The sequence below is a fragment of the Impatiens glandulifera genome, chromosome 5, assembly GCF_907164915.1.
Source record: "Impatiens glandulifera chromosome 5, dImpGla2.1, whole genome shotgun sequence".
Lineage (NCBI taxonomy): Eukaryota > Viridiplantae > Streptophyta > Magnoliopsida > Ericales > Balsaminaceae > Impatiens > Impatiens glandulifera.
Window position 1 is genome coordinate 35,103,839 of NC_061866.1, and position 11,677 is coordinate 35,115,515.

Here is an 11,677-nt window from a genome sequence, read left to right on the forward strand (position 1 = left end):
TTTTCGACCCGACAATCTAGACACTTTATTATTAGTCTAGTTGATTAAAATGTTAAACTTATATTTATTAGGTTGCAAATTTGATATTTGTGTATCACATTTTTTTATTTAACAATTTCAAGTTTATAGGAAAGTCAACTGACGACCCGACCTGTGTCAATTAACTCTCATATACATATTAAAATTAATCATATCTCTCGGCAATCTAGACACTTTGAAGTAATCATTATATATATATATAAATGAATTTAAAATATTATTAGCTTAGTTAGTTAAAATGTTGAAGTTATATAGTTAGAAATATTATACGTTCATTTATTTTTATGTTACATTTAAAATATAAAGTATTATTAGACTAGTTGGTTAAAATGTTAAAGGTATATTATTAAAAATATTATATGTTCATCATTTTTATGTTAAATTTAAAATATAAAGTATTATTAGTATATTTGGTTAAAATTTTGAACTTATTTTATCAGGTTGTAAATTTAAGACTTGTGTATCATATTTTTAATTTAACCGTTTCAAGTTTATGGACGGGTCAACCCACGACCCGATTTAGTATTCATTTACTCTCACATAAATATCTAAATTAATTATATTTCTCGATCCGACAATTCAGACACTTTAAAATTAAGCATTATATATATTGCTTAAAATATTGAAGTTATATTGTTAAAAATGGTGTACATTCGTCTATTTTTATTTTGAATTTAAAATATAAAATATTATTAATATAGTTTGTTAAAATGTGGAATTTATATTATAATGTTGCAAATTCGATATTTGTATATCACATTTTTAATTTTTTAATTTAACTATTTTAAGTTATGGGTCAACCCACGACCTAACTTTAGTATCCATTATTTTCACATATATATTCAAATTAATCATATCTATTTATTCGATAATTCAAATAATTTATAATTAAACATTATATATATATATATATATATATATTAAAAATATTGAAGTTATATTGTTATATATTATAAGTTCATCTATTTTTTATGTTAAATTTAAAATTTAAAATATTGAACTTGTATTATTAGATTGTAAATACGATATTTTTGTGTATCACAATTTTTATTTTCTAATTTAAATATTTCAAGTTTATGAGGGAGACCGACGACCCAACCTAGTATCCATTTACTCTAACTTACGTATCCAATCAAGCATTACTTTCTATTTGTTATTATATATATATTATAAATTTTGTTTTTATATGAATGAAAATAGATAAGTGGATACTATAATGATTGTTTTAAAGATATTTATAGTGATGTATTATATAATCTCGTTTTAGTTATTATCCTATATTTATTATAAGAAATTAAAAATATTTTATTTCTTATAATTTTATTATCAATACTCTTTAAACACATATAAAGTTATTTATTATATATATAAATATGTAAAAATATATAAATACAAAAAAAAAACCATAAATAAATATAAAATTACTTATTTGAAGATAAATTTTTATAATTTTTTATTTTCATTACAAAATATATTAAATTTTATTTATATTAACAGAAAAATAAATAAGTCATAAGAATTATATTTTTAATTTTACAACCAATTTAAAATTAGTTAGTAGTGATATACGTAAATATAAAATTTGAATTATATATTTATTTTATTGAAATCATTTTGTTTATATCTCTATACTTATTTTTTATTTAAAAAAATAATTAGTATAATTATATTATTTAAATAAGTATAATATAATATTTTTATATTTATAATCAAACCATGCAGCAGAGGCATGCATACTCGTTAATAAAATCAATTTTTAAGGAGAAATTTTCCAATTTAAAAGGTAATGAGTGGAAAGTCGTGATAGCCGAAACCAACAATTTAATTTACACATGTCTTAAAAAAAAAATTAAGTTAAATTTATACACTTAAAACAGTCTAGTTTGTTTATTTTGTTACCTGAATTTAAAATCAAGAGTAACTAACTAACTATCATAACCATCTCAACCCATCAATAAACGTTACTAATGAAAATAGAAAATGAAACTTATTGTTTTGATTTAAATTGATCATGAAAAAAAAAAATCACCCCTATTGTATTCATACCAAATATATATGAATGAAAAGATAGTTAAAATATCTGAGTTTAAAATATTACACTTTTATGTTGTTAGAAGAAATTAACAGATTTGATTTAATTAAACTTTGTAATTTTAAATTTATGATTTCAAAATTTTAATTTTAAAAATCATAACAAAATTGATTTAATTAAACTCTCACTACATAAATTAAGATCTTAAAATTTTATAATTTTTTTTAACTAACAAAATTGATGTAAAAAATTTTACATCTTAAAATTTTACAATTTCATAAATTATTTCACTTTACAAAATATTATGATTTATTTTCTTTTATCAATTATCTAATTAATTTTATAAATATGACTTATTTTTCAAATTAATTTACTTATATATATAACTAATAATTTATACTAATATTAGTTTAAAGTAAGAATTTGAAGTAAACTTATCAATTTATAATCAATGGAAACTATAGATTTTAATTATCTTGATTTGTATCAATAAATTTACTAGCAAATATTTATTCAGATTGGCATGGTATGAACATGAATCTAGAAGGGAACACCAATGACAATAGTACCTTCAACAAATAAAATCTTACATATCAAATCATCCTACCTTTCTATCCAATCATTTAAATCATAATCCAAAATACCTTAATAATCTTACTTGGATAATTTCATTAGATAAACTATTTTTTTACCAAACAACATTTTTTAATACCTGAAAAGAAACAGATCAAACAAGCTCTTACCTACAATACAGAAAAAAAAAAAGTAGAAAAAAAGCTTCATGCAATAAAAGGGATCCTACCATTTCATGGTGCACAAGTTGATAAACAGACTCCAGCTAGAAAGTGAAATAATTCAAATAGATGAAGAAAAAGAGACTCTACGATCAAACTCGCACAGTTTGTTTTGCTAAAACAACTCTACCACACCTTAGGTAGAGCAATCGAAGAGGACATAAGAGACGGACCAATTAATAATGATTAATAATCTTAAAAAGGAAAATCTAGGTAAGCAGCTGCTACTACTAAAGTCTTCCAACAAAACAAATAAAAGCCCACATCCAAGACCTCCATCCATATGGGGGGCAAAGGTGCAGGTACAAACAACAAATAAATCAGATGTTGATTCACATGAGAAATGAAGAATCATGCTTTGATTCTCATTGACATGATGATGATTGCAGGAAAACCAGATTCTGCAAAACACATACATCTATTATAGTCCTTCAGTTTAACCTCAAATCATGTCAGGATTATGACACAAGACAGATGGAAGGGCGGTCCAAGCCTTTCCACGGGTCAATTTGCGGGTCTTATCGTATTTTACAAGCAGACTCCATTGTGTTCCTTGGTGACATTGACTCGAAGACCTGCATGATTGTTGAAACTGTTAGTTTGGGAAAAATATTAAACAAGTGGGCAGGGAAATATGACAGTTGTATTGTTTTTCTTTATGTAACTATTTATCAATAATATGTCGTTTAAAATAACTTCAATACAAACCAAGTTTGAAGAAAAAAAAAATGGGGGAGGAAAGAGGTGGAAAAAAGTAGAGAAGGGGAAAAGCCTTCACATCAAGCCACATAACCTTCATTCAATTCCCATGGCCCCCGGAATTTCAATCAAGACGCTTTCGGTGTAAATTGAACTTAAGAACTCAATCTCTAGTTCAGTACTTTGACCACTTGAAAATTAACCTACTCAGGGTGGGTTGAAGGATGGAGATTTTTTCTGAAATGCATCAAGTAGGAGTTAAAGTGTTGAACCAGCGACTTTCTGCTTAGGAAGCAGACATCACTGAGCTATCTCCATCCTTCCTTGAGAGGATGGAGATTATTAATACTAATAAACATGAAGACTGAACCCAAGCAAAATCTTCATTTCACAATCTCTCTCCACATGAAGTGGATGCATAGACCATTAAACTCCAAAGCAAAAACATTATTGCAACATAGTCTAATGGATTTTATGTAGAGCATTTTCAGTTTGGATTTTTACTTCCTTTTTCTCCTTCAAAGTTTCATGAACCCACCTCAACCGACTTTATTGGGTGCAAATGACTCCTTTAGAACTATCATTGGACGGAAACCCAATTGGATTGCTAACCTTTGCAATTGGTGAGAAGAGTTTGAATATCATATCCCTCTATACTTATGCGGCATAGTATGCTTATGCATGATATTTGAGCATTTATGCGTGTTTTACATGAATAAGAGGGAACCTTTTTTTAATTGAAATGTCTATTAAAATAATGATTTGAAGGATATTATGATAAGTGATATGAAATGACATAGGTAGACTGAAAAAATTAAAATAACATTAAAAAGATAGCAAAGTATGGGACAGAGAGAATACTTGGACTTTTTAGATTTGAGTTATTTGGGATTAATCTCAAATAAGCCACCATTCAATTATACATCCCTTCATTGTGAACCAAAATACCAAAATGCCTTCTATTGTAAAAATAAAAATACTTTTTCATTATATATTTATATCCATAGTCTTGTTACCCAAATAACTCACTTTTCAATAACTTATACCGATAAGTTTATTTGGAAATAACCTAGTCGTTATCCAAATAACCCATAAACAAACAAGGCCTAAGTTTGTTTTATGTGGGTTATTTTCAAATAATCCACTATCCAATCTCATCAAATTTAGCATCACAATATTTAAATCATCAACTAAAATACCAAATTACCCTTACTTTATTTTTATAAACATTTTAAAATACAAAATAATGACATTTTTATCATTTTACCCACACACCAAACAACGTTATTTTAAAACAACCAGCTGGTTATTCAAATAACCCCAGATCAATTAAGGCCTAGGTAAGAGGTAAGTCCTAGTAGAATGAGTCGAGTTTAAATTGATCCGGCACCACATGAGAACATCAACCTTGGTTATTCAAATAACCCCAGATCAATTAAGGCCTAGGTAAGAGGTAAGTCCTAGTAGAATGAGTCGAGTTTAAATTGATCCGGCACCACATGAGAACATCAACCTTGAGCCGAAAAAGAAACTATTCATACCTCTTGAATGCATGCAAGCACTGGCAAGGCTGAATTCGAAGTCCACCCACTCAAGTAGCAGCTATTGTTAGTCCTCTTGCAGTTTTCAACATCGCCTATAAAAGAATGACAGCATATCGTTGATTAACCTGATGAGTCTTGAAATTACTAGGACACAAGAGGAAACTTACCTCTGTTTTTTTCATCTTCATAGTCAATTAACCAGCTGTCTGCTCAGAACCGCTGTTGTGAGGGAACTGAGGAGGTGTGACAGGAAATATCATACGTGCATGTCCAGGAATAGGAGATGCTATCCCTGAGATCAATGTGTCAAAAAGTGACTGACATGCAATGCCAAATTTAGCATGTATATATTATTACATTGTCCAAATTAGATTATGACAAGTTTGCTTCAAACGTGTTCTAATATAGACAGTCAATAGTGAGCATAACATTACATAGAAACACACATGAGAATGAGTTAAGCACATACAAGGAATCATAATCAACTATCGCAAACAGCCTCACTTTGACAAACTAAGTGAGCCTCAGAGTACAGATATCCCAGACAAGAAAGTAAAATATGTGATATTTTGCCACGCGGAGGGATCTAGGTTACAATCTTGCATTATCTCTATAAGTGGCTGAAAACTTTAGTCTTGATTTTTTTTTGTATATGGTTTTGCGTGCTCTCGCACTCACCCTTTGATTATATCTCTCTTATCCACTCTAGTTTGGTTCTTGGCTATTTTGCTCATCCCTTTTGAACTTACCTATTTGCTTCTATTGTAAATGGGTCTTTTGAATTGTGAAGCCAGTTCACTCTTTTATCTAATTTGCTGCGTTGTAAGTCCAATATATCTTATTGATTGGAGACTTGGCCTTGTTTGATCTTGGGTAATTTGAAATCTTTGGGTTATTTGGATAAAATCTTGTTTGATGTATAAGTAAACTATTTAGATAAAATTACCAAAATATCTTAAGTAGTTAATATTTTACAATGTTATAAAAATAAAGTAAGGGTATTTTAATTGATCATATGAATGATGGGATTGAAAAGGTTATGGATCATTTGAAAAGAACCCAAATAATCCACATTAAACAAGCTCTTAATTATAATGTGGATTCATGCCTATAGTTATGCTACATAAAATATCAGATATTAAGAAATATATTTTTGTTTATGCATATGGAAACAAAACAAAAAAAAAAAGTGTTTCCAAATGGGAATTATATTACCTACTGTTCAAATACCAAAAAAAATCAGAAAGTTCATGCATATCACATACACATCTAAGAAAACACGTGTCTGAGCTAACAATCCACTCACGATGCAACATTAGACATCAGCATTAAAGGAAGTAGGGTTTTTAAGCGATAACAAATACCTGTATGGTAAGGTGAGGGAACTGAGGCAATAGATTCACTCGTCCCTCCAGTAAGAGGAGGCCCTCCATAACGCACAACATGTTGACCAGGTGAAACAAAGGCAGGTATGCTAGAGTATCCATGGCTTCCAGAAACAGGTTGACCCATTTGTGCGTATGAAGCCATGTTTGTACTTACTGCACCAGGTACACCGTACATCTGAAGATAGTTCTGACCCATGTAGGGGCTGTAATAACCCTGTAGAAACAGATACACCAATAACAGCTCAAGCACCAACAAAGTTCCAAATTTCATTTCAAAATTCAAAATAAATGTAAAAGATAAATGTTTAGACTTCTTGACTGACCTGTTGTGGATAAACAAATTCAGTTCCATATGCCGTATACCTGTAAAAAAATAAGGGATAAGTTGAGGACGTGTAGCTATATAGAATGGATGAAAATGTAAAACACAAAAACAATCATAGAAAACAACAAACGATTATTTGTTCATGTCTTAATCAAACATAATTAATGGTTACCAATAAAGAGTTTATGATGTGATTTAACAGTCCAAGTATACCAAAACTTTGAAAGAAACAGATATTATCCTTCAATGCGTTGCAAATAAATTTAAAAAGAAAATAAGAACCCACATCTTATACTATTTTCAGTCATACTGTTAACAAGCAAGTAGAGAGCATATATTGTTGGAAAAGTTGTCCTAAGCCAACTTACTATTATTTCCCCAAATCTTAAGATACGTGCTTAAAAAATTCTGCTGTAAAAAAAATCTTAGGGTAAATCTTCACAAGGATGTAATTAACTTTCAATCAAAATCTGAAAAATGTAAAGCAATTGTAGAGGTAGATTATTATCAGCCTTAAATTAACAACTATGTTTTTGTTCATTTCAAAATAATCACTTGAATAATCTGGGACTTGTTTGATGAAGGGTTGAATTTAATCCAAATAATCCCTTATCCCATGATCAATCACTTTATGTTATAGCATTTTTAAATATTAAATACAAAGGATATTTTAGTAATTTAACCCAAATAATCTACTTTTTCATCAAACAATATTTTTTCCCAAAAAAGTCGGATTATTAAAATAAAACATCAAACAAGTAAAATGACACATATGTTACAGATTGTCGATGATGAACACGCCCACTCAAAGAGAATGGGGTGTTTAAGCCACCTTAGCACCTGGAAAAAGATCAAGAGAAGATCATTAAAACCCAAAACAGATGGTTTTTCTTCACCTAGAATAACGACTTTTATCTTCTATAACTGAAGCAAATAGATGCAGTTAGCTGCATCTTGTATGATCAATAACATCATAGTGTTGAATAAAAGAGAATAGGTTATTTAATCAGTACTCACCCATAAGGTGAATATGCGACCCCAGGTTGATAGCCAAATGATAGAGGTTGTTGGTAATTGTGGCCTCCCACATAAGCACCACGGGGCATTTGGGGAATTCCAAGATAAGGTGTTGCTGATCTGTAACGTCCTAAATCAAGAAAACATATACCAAGCATATACAATCACAAATACGTCTTTCTTTGGTTGCTAAAATACTATCACAAATACTTGTATACTCTAAATGCCAACACAAATATTACACATCTATTGTTTATGCATTGATAGTCAACATTGGGTTGTTTTGTTATAAATAAAATCATGATTCGCACAAATCTAAATTTGTTATGATTGTCAAAAATCACAATCATCTAAAAACTAATATGATCATAATCTAAAAAATAAAATGATCATGAAATAAATCTCCATACCAAATGAAACAAAAAATTACACTATAATTTGAATCATCATCTAAAAAATAAATTGTATATCAAATGAAACAACAAATTCACACTATAATCTAGATCATGAGAAAAAAAACCATCATTATGAGAAAAAAAAATCTTCTATCAATAAAAAAAAAAATATTAGTTTCCAATTAAGCTCATTGTGTTACCAAACAAAGATAGCTAGATGATGAAGTTAAAGTGCAGAACCTTCATATATGCTAGATACCCAATACCAATTATGATTTTCTTTTAAAACAATTTATGAGAAAATGTTTCCGACTTCATGATCTATGACTTCAGTCAAGGTGTTCTTAGTGGAATTTCAAACCTCAGCCTCTTGATTCAACACTCTTACCACTTGAAGTGCCCTGAGTGGGTAAAATGTGAATATATTGATGCATACAAGCCAGAAGTAGGGAGAATTCAGAATGAGATGAAGAAGAGAAACTGAATCAAGAAGGGGATGAGAAGGACATAAACAGATTCTTTCATTCAAAATAATTGCTTCGCCATACAAGCTCGGTATCACTATATTATTAACAATTATGCCATTCTACTATTTTACAAATTACAACTATGTCATCCTACCCTACTATTATATAAACATATCCTACCCTACTATTATTTAAACATATCACTACACCCTCTTTGGAAAATAGGTTTGTGACCGAACCTACAATGTTTTGATGGAAACATATGTGACAGATTAGTCATTGAATTCAAGTTTCTTTTGATCAAAGGAATTGTTGATGATGAAGACAATTATTGGAGACACTGGTTTGGTATAGGTTTTTGTCAACCTGATCAAAATACAACATTTATCGTAAACCTCTAACTAGAAACTGATCCATGAATTTCTTTTAATCACAATCCAGAAATTTGACGTAAACACACTTTCCATACCAAACGAAAAGAATCACTTTCAAATTGTTTTGGAGATTCTTCTATGCAATCGTGATTGTTGATGCTAAAAAAATACTAGTTTCCAAATAGAAAGACAATCCAAACACCTGACTCCATCTCGACATTGAGGGTTAAGACACTTCCTTAGAGGCAAAAACAATCACAGTTGCGAGAAAATTTACTCAACTACCAGTGCTGCATGCCAACCAAAAAGTCTAGGGAAATTTGGGTTGACAAGAAAAAGAACAAGAAGAAAAGGAGAAACTGAAATCAAGAAGATATGGATGAGAAGTGCAAAAGTAGATTCTTTCATTCAACATAATTACTTCAACATACAATTTTACAACTATTTATATGCATAATATACTATATCATAATTATGGCATTCCTACTATATACAACTATGTCATAACTACCTTACTACTATATAAGGCAATCATATGTGTGCTTAGAATACTCAGAGTAGCCAAAAACTTCCACAAGAAAAGCTACTTGTATAAGCATGAGATAAAAGAAGACATCTTTAGAAGCAAATTATAAATCTTTCAGTTCATCATGGACGATAATTTGTTGATGCAAGCAAGTAATCAAAGATGATTCACATAACATTGTAAAAGAATACGGAGTATATCAAACAACAGATAATATACCAATTCAACAACTAGATTAATTACCATAAGGAAAAGATGGTTGAGGACGCCCTAATGAAGCCAAATTACAGTTTGCTCTCCTACCATCAATAATTGGGCTTGGATTGGCACAAGCCCGCTTAGCAGCTTCTGGATCACGAAATGTCACCTAGACCCACAAAAAATAATGTTAAAGCCTTCAAGAAGCTATACAAAAACAAAATCACACTAATAATTGGAGTCATTCAATGTTTTTTAAAATAGGTATTACGTTTATGGAACATAGATGAAGAAGTTTGATGTTTGGACAGTAACATAAAAGGAAATGAAGCAGTAGAGTCATCCAACTTCAATTTTATTCGTGTTGGAGACTACCCATTTCAGTTAACATGACAATCTATAAATAATGATTACAATAATACAGATCATTTTGAAGTCACAAAGAGAAATCAAGCATATGGAACAAAGACATATATATTCATGAATGTTAAGTTAAAATTGGCAGATTTAATCCCTTATCAACAGAAAAGGAAAAGACATAACAAAATCAAGCATGTCAAGATTGAAAGCCCGAGAATTGCAGGTTCAAGACAATGATAAGAAAGAAAGAAATAAACATATAAATCTCGAAAACAAGGTGACTCACAAATCCATATCCTTTCGATCTGCCGGTGTGCTTATCAGTGATGACAACAGCCTCAAGGATCTCCCCATATTGCTCGAAATGACGGCGCAGAGTTTCACTCTGCGTCTCCCAAGCCAATCCTCCAACGAACACCTTCGTGTAGGTGGTATCACCAAACGGGAAATTCAAGAATTGCAAGCTGGATCCTCCAACCCCTCCCGCCGGAATCGGCTGATACGCCATGAAAATTCAGCGAGTTGTAAGGATTATAGATAGAATATGATAAACTGGACTAAAATTAGATCAGAGAAGGTGATCAGAAAAGGATCCGAAGCCCTCTGGAAACTAGAGCTGGGGCGACAAGAGATCAACCCCGCGAGCAAGAGGAGGAGAGAGAATGTTGAAAAGCCCTTATTAAACCCTAACACAAAACAGGGAAAGAGAGAGAAAGAGAGAGAGATTATGGTGGGAACATGGCGGGAGAGTGGGACCAGCTGTAGCTGCAAAAGGCGACGATGATGAGCTGTAATTTCTAATTTGGAATCTTTTATACCCAAATTCTGGGCCTACATTTCTGCTTTTTTTTTCTTTTTTTTTTATGCTAAACATCATTTGTGTGTCACAATTAACATCAATTATTAGTTTGGTCGATAATGGAAACCCAAATGCCTTACAAACTCTTATTCACTTCTTTATATATTAGTGAAGGTCCCAAAAATCTGATTAAATCAATTCAATTAGTTAAGAAGGAGATGGATTAAACCTATTAAAATAGTTTAAATGAAGAAGATTATTTTTAAGAGATAATTTATTTTAAACGTTTTAAATAAAAATGAAAGTTTATAAAATAAATATTAAATATAATTCTATTTATAACACTCTAAATTAAAATAGAAATAAAACCATACAAATCATATTAATTTATTAAATTAAATAAAAAGAAATTAAATAAATAATGTTCCAATTTTTCATAAATTAAGAGCATTTTAAAAAGAGAATAAGAATGGAAAAATGTAATTTTGAGAAACTACGTAAGAAAAAACTGAGAAGATTTCAGCAAATGTTCATGATATATATTTTCTTAAATTTAAGAAAGGATCTAATCTGGAGAAAATTCTAGGAAATGAGCATACATATATAGGATCCAATTGTATGAAGTTGAAAAATAGTCCGAAAACTTGAACTTGTTTTGTAAGCCAAAAGAAACTACACAAATATGGTTCAAGCTCTGAAATATACATTCACATATGTACA

At 29.9% G+C, this 11,677-nt stretch overlaps 1 protein-coding gene across 1 annotated transcript; it reads right to left on the reverse strand.

The window, feature by feature from the left end:
• Nucleotides 1-2,853: 2,853 nt before the first annotated feature.
• LOC124938309 (RNA-binding protein 24-like) lies at nucleotides 2,854-10,834 on the reverse strand. Its single transcript, XM_047478728.1, has 8 exons — nucleotides 10,445-10,834; nucleotides 9,844-9,967; nucleotides 7,839-7,968; nucleotides 6,820-6,859; nucleotides 6,473-6,710; nucleotides 5,276-5,400; nucleotides 5,106-5,200; nucleotides 2,854-3,440 (listed from the first exon to the last, which is right to left on the reverse strand). Exons 1-6 carry the CDS (start codon nucleotides 10,664-10,666, stop codon nucleotides 5,303-5,305), a joined length of 852 nt encoding a protein of 283 aa, XP_047334684.1. The 5' UTR covers nucleotides 10,667-10,834; the 3' UTR covers nucleotides 2,854-3,440; nucleotides 5,106-5,200; nucleotides 5,276-5,302.
• Between the last annotated feature and the right edge of the window lie 843 nt (nucleotides 10,835-11,677).

Coding starts and splice junctions, on each gene's coding strand:
- LOC124938309 (XM_047478728.1), bottom strand. CDS start 10,666: ATGGCGTATCAGCCGATTCCGGCGGGAGGGGTTGGAGGATCCAGCTTG. Junction 9,968..10,444: donor GATCGAAAGGATATGGATTT/GTGAGTCACCTT, acceptor TTGTGGGTCTAG/GTGACATTTCGTGATCCAGA. Junction 5,401..6,472: donor TCCCTCACCTTACCATACAG/GTATTTGTTATC, acceptor CATTGATCTCAG/GGATAGCATCTCCTATTCCT.